We start from the raw sequence: 14,302 nt of genomic DNA on the forward strand, positions 1-14,302 counted from the left end.
GCGTCGAGCGTCATATGTGTTGCGAGTCATATGTCAAAAGCATCTCAAAGAAAAATATCCTTAAGAAATAATGTTTAAAATACTGATTTCCAAATCGAGAATCTTCAAAGATTTTGTGTAATCTGAAAGATTACTCTAGGAGAAAAATCCCGTCACTGGGTTTAACATGTTCAAAATATAGTCCACTTATTTTTATGAAGAAATAAGCTGTAGTAATCGGCTAGTTCCTTGACTCATTGCTGGCGCTGGACGCGCTTTAATAATATTTTTATTTACATTTGAAGGCAAATACAAGATTTATGAGAAGTAGTAATTATTTGTTTATTTTTCTGTGAATAAAGTTACCGTAAAACATTATTATGGATTGTCAAATATAATATTAGGCTTCGCATAATCGCTTCCATACCCGGTTCGCCTTTATTGTTTGCGGCAATGCAACGGGCCGTAGGTACTGATGTCGAGAATTGCTAGCGCAAACCTAGAGCTAAAGGCGGCCGAATTGGCGATGTCGGCCCGTGGCCTGTGGTTTGAAGACCCCTGCTCAAGACCATTAAAATACCAGCTTAGTCGTAGCCATGACTCCACTGTATAATATTAATGTGTAAAAAATACAGTTTGAAGTGGATAATGACGTGAACGTGTGTGCATGGGCATTGTTGGGACAAGTATTTTAGCATCCGTCTGGAAATTTTAATGAGACGTAAAAAAATTCACGAAAAGACTTAAAAATATGTTTTTACTACAAGACACATGAACCCGTGTAAAAATGCAGATATTAAAAAGTTATTTGAAAAATGGGAAGTTAGATACGTTCCACACAGTACCGTGGAAAAAATCCTCTAAAAAAGTTTTAAAAAAAAGAATAATGCTTGTGAAAAAGTGAAAAAAAAAAATATTTACTATTTATTTATGTTCAAAGCATTAACTGTGAGGTCAAACATTTAAATTAATTGATTTTTTTACATACATAAGTTAAACGTAGTTATGCAGAAAGCAGCCAGCCATAGAAAAGTGAAACTGAGATAATAGCGCTTTTGTGAAAAGGATGAATAATCGAATCTACACAACAGTTGGAATGTTTTATTTATTTATACATCAACGGTTCAACGAACCTTTTACAAAAATATAATAATTTACAGAAATAATCACAGCAGTGCACAATAATCATGTAGTACATAGTATGAAATAATAGAATAATTAAAACTAAATATAACATAAGTAAACATACAATACAAAAAGTTAAAAAGAAACATAACATTTCTTAATAAAAGAAAGCAATAACTATGATAAAATCTTATGTACTAAATATAAATATAACACAGTAAAGTTGAGAATAACTAGAATATAATCATAAAAAAATCATACAACATAAGTACTTAAAAAAATAAAAGTTTTTTGAGCAATAAAACAAAAATAACAAATAAAAATAGTCAAACTACTAAATAATAATACCTCTTAACATATTACAGCAGAGATGAAGAACATTTAAGAGAAGGCAATATAGAAGTCTAGGCATCTACAGGGCTTATGACCTGTCAATGGCTGGTTTAAGTGGCCACTTTACACACTGTGTAACATTCACCATTCTGCCTATATTTGAACATCTATATTCCTTCAATTCTTTCATCTGTTGATGTTTGTGAAGTTAAAGAGCTGAAACCTTTATTTATGCGGGTGAGATTCATCTAATTGAATTATTTCACCTACATACTAGGCAACGCCTGAAAATATTATTTTTTCAATTTCTATACTTCTTCATGGTGAATGTTACACAGTGTATAAAGTGGCCACTTAAACCAGCCATTGACAGGTCATAAGCCCTGTAGATGCATAGACTTCTATATTGCTTTCTCTTAAATGTTCTTCATCTCTGTTGTAATCTGTTAATATAAACTGCTCACCAGGGAATTGAATCCAGTCCTTGTCTACAAAAATATAGACAAACTCAAAATATTGTTAATAATACCTCTATTTAGTGAAATCATCATCATCAGTTGGTTGGAAGAAGTTGCCATTTGGCAATAAATCCACCAATATACAATTTAAAATTATGTCGAACATGTTAAATAAAGAAATAAAAAATCACGTATTCCAGGAAACAAAGTAAAATTTAATAATATACTTAAAAATAAATCCATTATTTTTCTAAAAAATAACGAGTGAGAATTCGTTTTAATTCATGAACAGAATTTGTATTGAATATATCGAATATTTGTTCTAATTCATTTCCATACCTATGTATCCTGGGTATAGGAGAGTACATTTCAAAGTTTTTGACTTGAACAAATGATAAGCAATGAGTACACTAGTTTTTTTACCAGACAAAAGAGAATTGAATTATGTATTTAACCAGAGTTAATGATTTGAATGTACCGTAAGATTTTTCTAGTGCTGTGGGTGTTTTCTGCAAATCGAGAAATGCCGTTTTTGTGATCGACACCATTTTCAGAAAGTGATTTATACAGTTTTTTGTATGACAGCAGTCTGGTTGTTTTTAACAGAACATAGAATTGACCTTAATGCACCCGATAACATCAATATCTAATTTTTCAAAATTGTGGACTGGCAGCTTTCTGCATAACTACGTTCAGTTTATTGTACAGTATTTAAGACATAAGTCCCAACTTCATGGGACTAGAAGTCCCGTGTTGAGAGATGGGACGAGCAATTAGTTGACACAGACACATGAGTATATCACCACAAATAGAGGATCAGAAACATAAAAAATATTTTTAAAAAAACAAATATACGGCACATCAATATGGTAAACAGTAAACTCAAACATTCGGAAAATCTTCAAGGAGTTTCCCATTTTCACATTATCTCTTTCCCTCCCTTTAAGGAAAATCCAGTCCTTAATTCCTTTCCTAAATATAGTTTTTATCCTTAATACGCTTTTCCAAAATATTGAACACTCTCGGTGCGATAAATTTTATTTATTTATTAATTTAATGCACAAAATACACAATTTTACATAGACACAATTATTTGTTTTTTATGTCCCGACTTGTTAGAAAATTCCGTGTTAAATCGAAAATATTTATTTACATATTAAAACAATATACAGGTAATCAAAACAGTATGCAAAATAATCAAAACAATATACAAAATAATAATAGAAAAATATACAAAATAATAAAAAAAAATTAAAAAAACATTTCGTTATCCAAGTGATTATTATTGCTCTTCAAAGAGTACTGAATATTATTCAACAGTATATATTGAGAACGGTAGTGGTTACACACATAAATAGAGACATTTACCCAAGCGTCAACCACAACCATAATACAAGATACTCTAATAGGGATCCGATACTAAGTGAAGGGGTCAACACTGTTCTGGCATCGAGACAACACTATTACGCAGGCAAAAAGGTCCATAACCTTTTGCCAGAATCGTGGAAAGACGGGAGTGTTGTCAAGTTACGGAAGGTGTTGACCTCGCTCTTTTATGACATTGGTCGTAGGGAGTCAGAAAAGTTGATGCATGCCACGGATTGGAGAACCTTACTGGATGTCAAAAATAAAATATAAAAAATAAGGAATAATTAAAAAAATATATATTTATAGATGACAACCATGAAGTTTCGCATAAACAAATTGTCTATGTTTTTATGAATGTATGTATGTGTATGCGCAAAGGTGTATGTACGTGTGTGTGTATGTACATGTGTATATATGTGTATATTTATATATGTGTATGTCTGTATGTATATGAATCAAAATGTGTATCCGAATAAGTTTATATTTTGTTTGTCTGTGCTCTATTTAAATTTGTTAACTATTATAATATATTAAAATGTAATTGCCTAGCTTGGAACGGGGTATGTACCCTTGTTAGTTGGGCAAAGTGAACATGGAATCGTATTTTGATAAAGAGTGTGAATAAATAAATAAATAAATAATAGAAAAAATAAAATAATAAAAATTTATAATACATGTCGAAAATGGAATCAAGAGTTATACAATAATACGTATGACAGTGATGACATACACATATACGATATACGTATATGGATAATAATGAAAACAGCAGCGATGTTATGCATTTATTCCCGAAGCAATCTCATACAGTGGTCTCTACCCCTCGATCCAATCCAGTTATGGATCTTCATCTTAAATATAGACGTTGTTTTGGAGAACCTTAATATTTATTTATTTATTTATTTATATACGGCATTTCTGCCATTTACATATATGTGGTATAAAGAGTGCTTAGAAATAAAAATATTAAAAATAAAAAAAATCGAGGATGAAATATTAATATACTCGTACTGTACACATTATTAATTACTTGAAATACATACATATTTTAAAGAAATTATACAATAACAAAATACATTAATCAATCAAATTATAACTATTCCAACCCAATCTTCTGAAGATGATTTGCTCTTTTTGATAAAAATATGTTGGTCACTTTATTTTTTAAGTTAGGCAGAGATAAACTAAATATATCAAAATGTGATGCATATTCATTCCTGGTATTCTGTAATCAAACAATAGGTGAGTTATATTGAGCTACCGTTCGAGAATTTTGACAATGAAATATTGTAGATGTTCTGCTTAATCTAGGTGGTACATAGAATGAAATCAATTTCAGTAGATCAGGGGTATCAAACATTGGTTTTATTATTTTATATAAAGTCATAAGATCGGTCGATGTTCTTCGTTCTTGCAATTTAGTTAATTTAAGAGAGTCTAAAATTTTGTTATAATTTAATTGATTAGTAGAAAAACCCATCTTAAAATTAATATATCTAAGAAATTTATTCTGAATTCTCTCAATAGAATCTGAGAAAGTGATTTGATAAGGTGACCATATTGGAGAATTATAATCTAGTTGGCTTCTAACTAGAGATGTGTAAAGATATTTTAATGTGTTTATATTATTAAAATCTTTTCCGGTTCTAAGTACAAATCCTAATCCTAATCATCTAAGAAGTTGAGCACTCTTGGAGATATATATGAAAAGTGTCTCCGAGCAAACATCACAATAAACAAATGAGAGATATCTCTGAGTAAAAGTCGTACGGGTTTTGGGTATGACATAATACGTGCTCTGGGAGTTAGTAAACGTTTGTATTAAACCACTTACCGACTTTTTTTGTTTACCCGTTTCGGGACGGGCCAGTCTCTTCATCAGGACACTCACTAAACCAACATTTAATATGGACAGTACGATAGAAATTAATTATTTTAATATATTTTGATTAAAATTTTTGTTGAAATTATGGATAAAAAAACTTATTTTTTTAATGAATAGAATAAACTTTTACTATAATTTAGTGATTTTTAGTAACAAAAAAATTACGTTCTTATATCAGCACTTATTTTCTAAAGAGATTCCTCATACATCATACATCAGAAGTATAATTAATTTTTTTCTGGAAATACCAGCAGAAAGAAATCTTTTGGTAATTTTACGAAAAAAACTAAGCGAAAAATAGTAAAGCCTATACTTGAGTTGGTGTCTGGCGACGAGTTAATGTACGCTGCACAAATTATAGTCCTTAAAATATGGCTTAATTATTTTATTTTATTTATTTATTAATTTATTCACACTCTTTATCAAAATACAATTCCATGTTCACTTTGCCCAGCTAACAAGGGTACATACCCTGTTCCAAGCTAGGCAATTACATTTTAATATATTATAAAAGTTAACAAATTTATATAGAGCACAGACAAACAAAATATAAACTTATTCGGATACACATTTTGATTCATATACATACAGACATACACATATATACACACATATATATATATATATATATATGTAATTTTTGCTTGTATATGTAATTTTTAATACTATTTAAATGTTATTTGTGTTTTTTTTTTTTACTTTTTTTGGCTTGTATACATAATTTCAATACGTTTTTGATAAAAAAAAATTAACCTGTATTGGGTGTGCGCATATTTTGTTAATTAAAAAAAATGATTTTATTTTGTACTAGTTCAGTATGTATATATACATACATGTAATTTTTAAACTTTTTCAATTTTCTTTCCCAGATTGCATAATGTAAACATTATTTTGAATTTATTTCCATGCCTAGTATTCTGTTTATTTTGTTATTTTCAAGTATTTTTCATACCCTTTTTAATTTGTAGTATATCATAATTTTAATTTTTCTGCTTTTGTAAATAATATTATAGTTTAAAATTTAAAAACGTCTTTAAAAAAATTGTTATCTGTATGTCCCTAAATGAGTTTTTTTTTTTTAAAAACTCCTTGGGAATATTGTATATAATTATGTATAATATGTTTTCAATATAATAAATAAATATATATATACACATATATACAATTGTACATACACACACACGTACATACACCCATGCGCATACACATACATACATTCATAAAAAAACAGACAATTTATTTATGCGAATAGGCAGGACAACGTCTTTCGGGTCCGCTAGTATTGAGTATAATGTAAGTTGTAACTAGGTGTTCAAGTTTTTTTTACAACTATCCATATAAATACATAACATAACAGGGGTATGATGATGTAGTCATTCGAAAACCATTGTTCAGAGTGGTGGTTCTATTTTACACAGCAGCGGCCAGACACAGAGTTGACTAACCATAATGTTGATTTGTCTTTCAGACGGACAACAGCACCGCCTTCCTGAGGGCGGCGAGGGCGGGACAGCTGGACAAGATACTGTCGCTCCTCAACCAGGATGTGGACATCAACGTTAGCAATGCCGTGAGTACTTATTTATTTATTTTACAGAAACAAATAGTGGACAATGATATAATAACATAAAAAAGATACAGACAGACCAGCGAAGTTTCTAAATAAAAATCATATTTGTCGACAAAAATTTGGACAAACTCAAAATATTGTTGATAAATTACCTGGTCCATGAAGAAGTATACAAATTGAAAAAATAACATTTTCAGGCGTTGCCTAGTATGTAGGTGAAATAATTCAATTAGATGAATCTCACCTGCATAAATAAAGGTTTCAGCTCTTTAACTTCACAAACATCAACAGATGAAAGAATTGAAGGAATATAGATGTTCAAATATAGGCAGAATGGTGAATGTTACACAGTGTGTAAAGTGGCCACTTAAACTACCCATTGACAGGTCATAAGCCCTGTAGATGCCTAGACTTCTTTATTACCTTTTCTTAAATGTTCTTCATCCCTGTTGTAATATGTTAAAAATCATATATATTAAATTGTGGTACAACAAAAGGGTGTTTTTATGTGTATTTGTATGAGAGTGAGTGTAGAGATGTATTTATGTGTATTTGTGTAGGAATAAGTGTTCAGGTGTGCGTAAGTGTCATTAAATCATTAAATAGCAAGTAGGATCGCATCGCAGCCAGAAATAATGATTCTTAATTTATTTTTACATAGAGAGTATTTTTCTTTATGTTCCTAATGACTACCTTAGACATAGACAGCTTCAGCTGTTTTATCTTCCTGCTTGCAGAACCAACCTGCCTATGGTAATGCCAGTAGGAAGAGCAATGTCTTTACTCAACCGTATCTCTTCGGATATTGACATCTTTCATATTAGTAAAAAAAAGTTCAGAGAGGATAGCATTCTTTCCCTATAATTGCTGGGTATTTTTATTTTACCATTTTTGAATATTTAAATTTTAGTATTAATTTTTTCGTTTTATGTATGCATTGAACTTTTTTGTAATGCACATAAACGTTTATAAAATAAATAAATTGAAATTAAGGGGCATGTTAAATATATCAATAGATGAATGAAATAGAAAAGAGGGTCTCTGAGATGGTTTGGTCACGTAGAACGAATGGACGACGAAAGAATGATAAAACAAGTATATATGGCGAAAATGAACGGCAACGTGAGACGAGAACGACCAAGGAAGACGTGGCATGATCAGATAAACCAAAATCTTAAGTCTGGTCATGTCAAAAGCAGACAGAACCGAAGGGCATGTATGACAAGATGTATGCATGTGGAAAAAGCTAGGAATGTATGCCAGGATAGACATGTATGGCGGTCCATCTCGGTCCTCTCTGCCTACCCCTACGGGGAAATGGCGCGATGGTAGTAGAAGTAGTAGTAGTAGTAGCAAGAACGATAGAGGAAACAGTGTTGTGCATAATTAGTACTGCAGACTGGCAGATGGGATAAATACTTATTTCTTCTCACGCGAAAGGGGACATTTAGATTAATTTTTGAAACACTGTATAACATTCACCATTTTGCCCACTTAAACCAGCCAATGACAGGTCATAAGCCCTGTAAATGCCTAGACTTATATATCCCTTCTCAGAAAGGTTTTCTTTCTCTGTTGAGTTAAATTTAAACATTGTATTGTATTTTTTTTTATTTAAGAAGGCTAACAGAAAAATATAAAAGGAAAAATAATAAAACCCACTAAACCGCGAAACCGGTTGTCAGCAGGTTTCTATTTTTTCCTTTTCAAAGAAAAACGTTACAGAAATTATATAAATTTAAAAAGTAATGTAAACATTATTAAGAACTAAAAGCATACGTATTTATACACATAAAAAACTGTTAACATAAAAATAATAATAAATATATAAAGCCTTGCTACATATTAGCCATTCAATTATTTTTTTCTTAAAAGTTTTGTCAACATTTTCTTCTAACACTTTCTATCCCGGAGCCGTGTAAACACGTGATTATATAACCATGCATTGTGTCCCGGTCCCGTGTTTTCACGTGGTTTACCGGCTGTCTAAAAAAGTGCATTTTATTGACATTTAGTGAATTTTATTAGTACTTTTTTGCTGCTGGTAAACCACGGGACCAAGACACAACGCATGGTTATTATAATCACGTGTTTACACGGCTCCGGGATACAAAGCACAGAAAAAGGAGTAAGGCCCTGGATATGTGCGAATATTGCAATGCGCAATGTGGCTCTCCATAAAGGCCAATGTTGGTAAAACTATCATACAAACATAACTTAATTAATTATTTCAAATAAATTAAGAATTTTTTAATTGATTTGACCTAGTATTTTCATAATTATGACACTTTTAAGTAACCCTTTACGAAGCATGAAATTTCACAAAAATGGGCCGGGCACAGGGTAAATTCTATGTGTATTCGGCCGGTGCTCAAAGTGTTAAGATCAGCTTAGGAATCTTATTGAAAATTTTAGTAATTGTATAATGAAGTGTTAGTTTTTTTTATATTACAAATTTAAATCTTATTATGTATTTGACCAGTTTTAATGATTTTTAAAGTATATAAGATTTTTTTAGTTCTGTGTGTGTTTTCTGCAAATTGAGAAATACCGTTTTTGTTATCGACACTTTTTTCAGAAGGTGATTATTACAGTTTTTTGTATGAAAAAGCTGGCTGTTTTAAGCAGAACATAATTGACCTTACTGCTCCCGATTACACATATATCTCATTTTTTCGAAATTGTGGACAGGCTGCTTTTTGCACAGCTACGTTCAAATATTATTGCCTAAAAACGCATTTTTAAATAAACATTTCATGTCAACCATGGCGGGATTGGAACCCGAGACCTCGTGCACGGTAGGCAGACGCGCTCACTAAATTAGCAAATTATTAGTACGTGAAATTAAATCGACTCATTGAGACAGTTATTTTTTTGCGCCTTGCTAATTTTGGGAGGAAATGGTTTTTATTTGGGGCAAACGAGCCGCCCCTTTTCTGACAATCTCTTACCCCGTGTTGACTTGCCAAACATAGATCGGCACTTAAATTATGCGCCGCCATTATAATGGCCAGTGCCGATTTCAGACTATCCGCTAGGTAGGCACTATGGATCCAACACCACATAGGCTCAAGGCCTGGGCGATAGAAACAAGATGGCCGAAAATATTGACGTTCTGTTTTTAGGATCGTTCACACGTCATCAATGATCACAAACTGAACGTAGCTATGTAGAAAACAGTCAGTTCACAATTTAGAAAAAAATTAGGTTTTATCAAATTCAGGAAGGTCATGTTCAGCTAAAAACAGCCAGGCCGTTTTAATACAAACTGAAATAATCACCTTCTACAAATATCATAATGTCAAAATGTCGTGTAAATGAATGTCACATTATACATTCAGAGTTTGTAAAAAGTTTCATTAAATATTTGATGTGGCTGTTTTTTGCAAAATGCATATTTAGGGTTTTGTAGTCTTTAGACTTAAAAAGTCATCAAAATTTCTTTAAAACATGGTAAAATATTTTTTTTCATTATTGTTAAAAAATAATTAGGTGATTCTGAACAATTAAGTGTCCTAATATGAGCATAAAATAAAATAAACAATAAATAATTATATAACACACATCAGAGTTTTACTAGAGCAGGCTGTTTTCTGTAAAAAGCCCATCTTAGGTTGTGTGGTCAGCCAGACTTTAAAAATCATTCAATCTTGTCATATACATAAGTAAATGTTTTTTTGTATTATAAAAAAAATCTAATACATGCATTATTAATCATTTGTCGAAGTTAGAAACATTCCAAATGCTGTACAGATTCGATTGTTTACTCTTTCCACAAAAGTGCTATTATCTCAGTTTTACTTTTCTACGGTTTGCTGCTTTCTGCATAACTACGTTTAATTATCGTGTGATATTAAGAGGAAACGTGGTCTTATCTGTCTTTATACAAAGGTATTTCCGTATTTTCTCCCTGGATTATGGTACTTTAGCAATGATTTTTTATACACTAGATATTAACCACTGGCGTGTCCCTATTGTTATTTTTTTAAAGCATTTATTTATTCATACAAATACATACTCGTTTGTATGGTCAGCTCAATGCCTTTTAGGCATTGTACACTGACAACAGAGGGAATTAGAATCAAGTTAGAATCACTTTTAAAGTTCTTTCGATTGTTTCTTATATGGAGCACTTCACTGTTGCTGTAGCACGGATACCGGTATCGTGTAGATGTTAATGAACTGTATAATTTAGTCTGTTTATATAACACAAACTTCACTTTGTACGAAATATGCTGACACAGAATATGATATAAATTTACCAGAGAGACAACTTTTCACATGTGACTTGCTCACAGGACGGTAGAAGAACAAGAATTTGAAATAGGAAGGATTTGGGAAGGGACGGGATATTTACAGTCTTATATGAGTTGCCAGTATAGAAAATGTAAATTGAGTACTTAACAACATATATACAAAAAAATATATAATAACGTATCCTAAACTATATGAGACCAAGGGCTCTGTGTTGAGTTGGGATACAACATAATGGAAAGTGGAAGCATGTACAAAATTAAATAATGGCAAAAAGAAAAACAAAATATTATTACATAAACATACATATATTTCAATAACATCTGGACAACACGCTTAATAGTATATAAATCTTTGCAATATCTCGCAGGAGTCTCTTGCAATGGGCTCTTCCCTTAGATAACATCCAAACTTGTAAACTCTTTCTGAAAACTGTCTTTCGTTTTGGAGAACTTAATATGATCATCCAGGACATTGAACACTCTTGAGGCCACAAAGAGAAATTTCTCTGACCAAACGTTGTACGTGTTTTTAGAATCAAGTAATTCAAATTACAGGAAAATCTCGTTCGAGCATTCTGCTGGGATCTACTCTTGTAGCCGCATGACCAGAAAAGTGTCACTCTTTAAAAAAATAATTGTCTAATGTCCAGTACCTTCATGAATTGGAAAAATGTCTCAGATGGGAAAATGGGGAGACATCGAAGCGTCACTCTAAGTATTAATTTTTGTACATTTATTAGAGGGTTCATGATAGACACCGTGCAACCTCCCCAGCCAGACATAGCCAGATACACAGCAAGATACACAGCAAGATACACAGTTACTAACTAAGAGAGCAGAAGACATGACACAGGATTGTTTATAATGGGAACTAGAGGCATCCAAAAAAACTTAAAAGCTCTCAGTTCTATCTTCTGTCTTCGGAAGCACGGTATACAAATATGGTAACTATTTTTGAAAAAACGCAAAAAGTACCGATACAGGAAATTTTGTTTTGATACTCTTTACAGTTTTGGGGTGCGGTTAACAGGACAGCGAAACGTCTATTTTGTAGATTTTAGTTAAGGAAAAACCAAAATTGTCTGGCATCACATTATTTTCTTTATGTGTGCCCTTTGATAATGAGTAAATAAATAATCCTGAGGAAACCATTGCAGCTTTCAAAAGAACAATCGTCAGAGTTGTCTATGGCCCTGTGAAAGAAAACAACCATTGCCGTCGTCGCTACAATAGAGAGTTATACGATATCTACCGAGCACCCGATGTTATCAACTCCATTAAGGTGGGACGCTTGAGGGGGGCTGGCCATATAATTAGAATGGACGACGAAAATCCCATAAAACGTCCAACTCTCTCTGTGCCACAAAGACGACAAAGACCAGGAAGGCCCGAAATGCGATAGATGGACTGCATCAGCGCAGATATGACAATATTCGAAGTGACGAACTGGAGAAGAAGGGCAGAAGACCGGCAAGAGTGGAGGAGACTCCTGGATTCAGCCCCACCCAGAGTTGTCGAGCTTATGATGATGATGAAATAAATGATCCTAACATGTCATGGAAAATAGCAGCTTTGAAAAAGAGCTGGGAGTGTGGCCAGAAATGATACAAGTAGAAATAAAATCGCTGAGAAACATGGAATTAGTACATGACCTCAAGATTCAACCAGAAAGTAAAATGAACACTGGTCAATTACTATATTTACGTTGTTGTATCTTAATAAAAACGATGTATTTTTACATAAACGGCACAAATTGCCTTTGAGTATGAACATAAATACAAACATAAATAAATACATAATAAAGATGATACAATTGCATTACTATAACAATAGCAACAAGTTAATACACATAAGTAACCAAAAATATTAACAACATATGTACATAAATATGAAAAAGCAAAGAAGAAAAACATTGAGAAAAGTTAAAGAATTACATTGCGAGAGAAAAAAAGAAATTAGACTCGTTTTATAACTATCAAGTCCAGAAATAAATATATCAGCCTTATCCTCATATGTACAAACACAAACGAGTATATATTGCATAGCAGGCGCCACATTTAACAGTATGAAAGCTGTCTGGAGATCAGATATTTACTCAGTGAAAATCGAATTCCCTTATATAACGACTGTATAACACCTACTCTCCTCTATGGATGTGAATCGTGGCACCTCACTAGGGCCCAAAACAACCAAATACCGATGTTGGATGCTCGATACCTTCGACCTTGGGACTGTAAACAAGGCCTGCCCTCTCGCGATACGCGTGTTCGAAGAAAACAGGGAACGTTTGATTTTAGGTAAACTAATTGACGTTATGGTTTTGAGTGTCAGTCCTGGAATTAATGAAAGGAGTAAGGACTTACGGCTTCCTCCCTTTGGCACTGGTCCAGAAAGACACCGTTATCGTTTGCACTGGTCACTTTGCACGTTTTTGTATGTTGGTGGTTCGAAATCACTGTCACGCTCACGGTACGGTTTTCGCTGTTGTTCGCGGTACGGTTTTTTGTTGTGTTGTCACGCGTTGCTTTCTTGACTCACCGTCAGGGAGAAGTAGGTATATTGGGATTCAAAACAAGGACCACCGGAATCAAAGGAAGGAATGGCTTGACACTTGAATAAAAGAAAATGAATCCGAAACAACCGAGTTATGTGAATAGGTGTCCCAGAAGAAACTTGGGTGTGCGGTGGTTTGACTTTGTGGGGAATAAAGTGATAAGAAAACGGACGCTGCAAACTCTGGTCACAACTGTCGTCGTGTGGAGATGATACAGTTTGCTTAGCCATTGGATACCTTCTAAGAGCCTTAACCACGCTTGCTTACTTTACAAGGCATCATGTTCTCGGCGTCCACTGCTGACTGTTTGTCGGCAGTTTATGACAGAATTTCGGGACGAGAACCTGACTTGGAAGAACACAAAGGAGTTGGCAGTCGATAGAGATGCATGGAGGCTCTTAGTGGATAACATATGCTCCAACTAGGGAGCGGACATGGAATGATGATGATTATGAAGGAAATATTTTTTTATATCCAATTTCCCGTAGCACTGAATTCCTCATTGTGTTGTAAATAATTTTGCATGAATCCTTTTCAACAAATCTTTCGATTCTTCCCAAAACTGAACTTATTTTACTTTTTCAATTCAATCAGGGCCGCAATGACAAACGCTATCTACATAGGTACATATCGAGATGACATTTATTTATGTATACGCCCAATGGGCATTTTTAAGGACATATTTATAAATAGAAAATTATTATAAATGAAAATAGAAAGACACGATGGTATTTAGTAGACTTGGTGGGAGTGAAAGCAGGAGAAATTTGTTTA

At 32.8% G+C, this 14,302-nt stretch overlaps 1 protein-coding gene across 1 annotated transcript in view; it reads left to right on the top strand.

The window, feature by feature from the left end:
- LOC148280669 (uncharacterized) overlaps positions 1–14,302 on the top strand; it is a 161,404-nt gene that overhangs the window by 8,810 nt on the left and 138,292 nt on the right. The window contains exon 2 of the mRNA XM_088228025.1: positions 6,617–6,718. Coding sequence (XP_088084151.1) covers positions 6,617–6,718 — 102 coding nt within the window. The remainder of the gene's footprint in view (positions 1–6,616; positions 6,719–14,302) is intronic.

The sequence above is a fragment of the Micrasema longulum genome, unplaced genomic scaffold (genome assembly GCF_059751315.1).
Source record: "Micrasema longulum isolate JH-2025_06_02 unplaced genomic scaffold, ASM5975131v1 h1tg000554l, whole genome shotgun sequence".
NCBI classification, from domain to species: Eukaryota; Metazoa; Arthropoda; class Insecta; order Trichoptera; family Brachycentridae; genus Micrasema; species Micrasema longulum.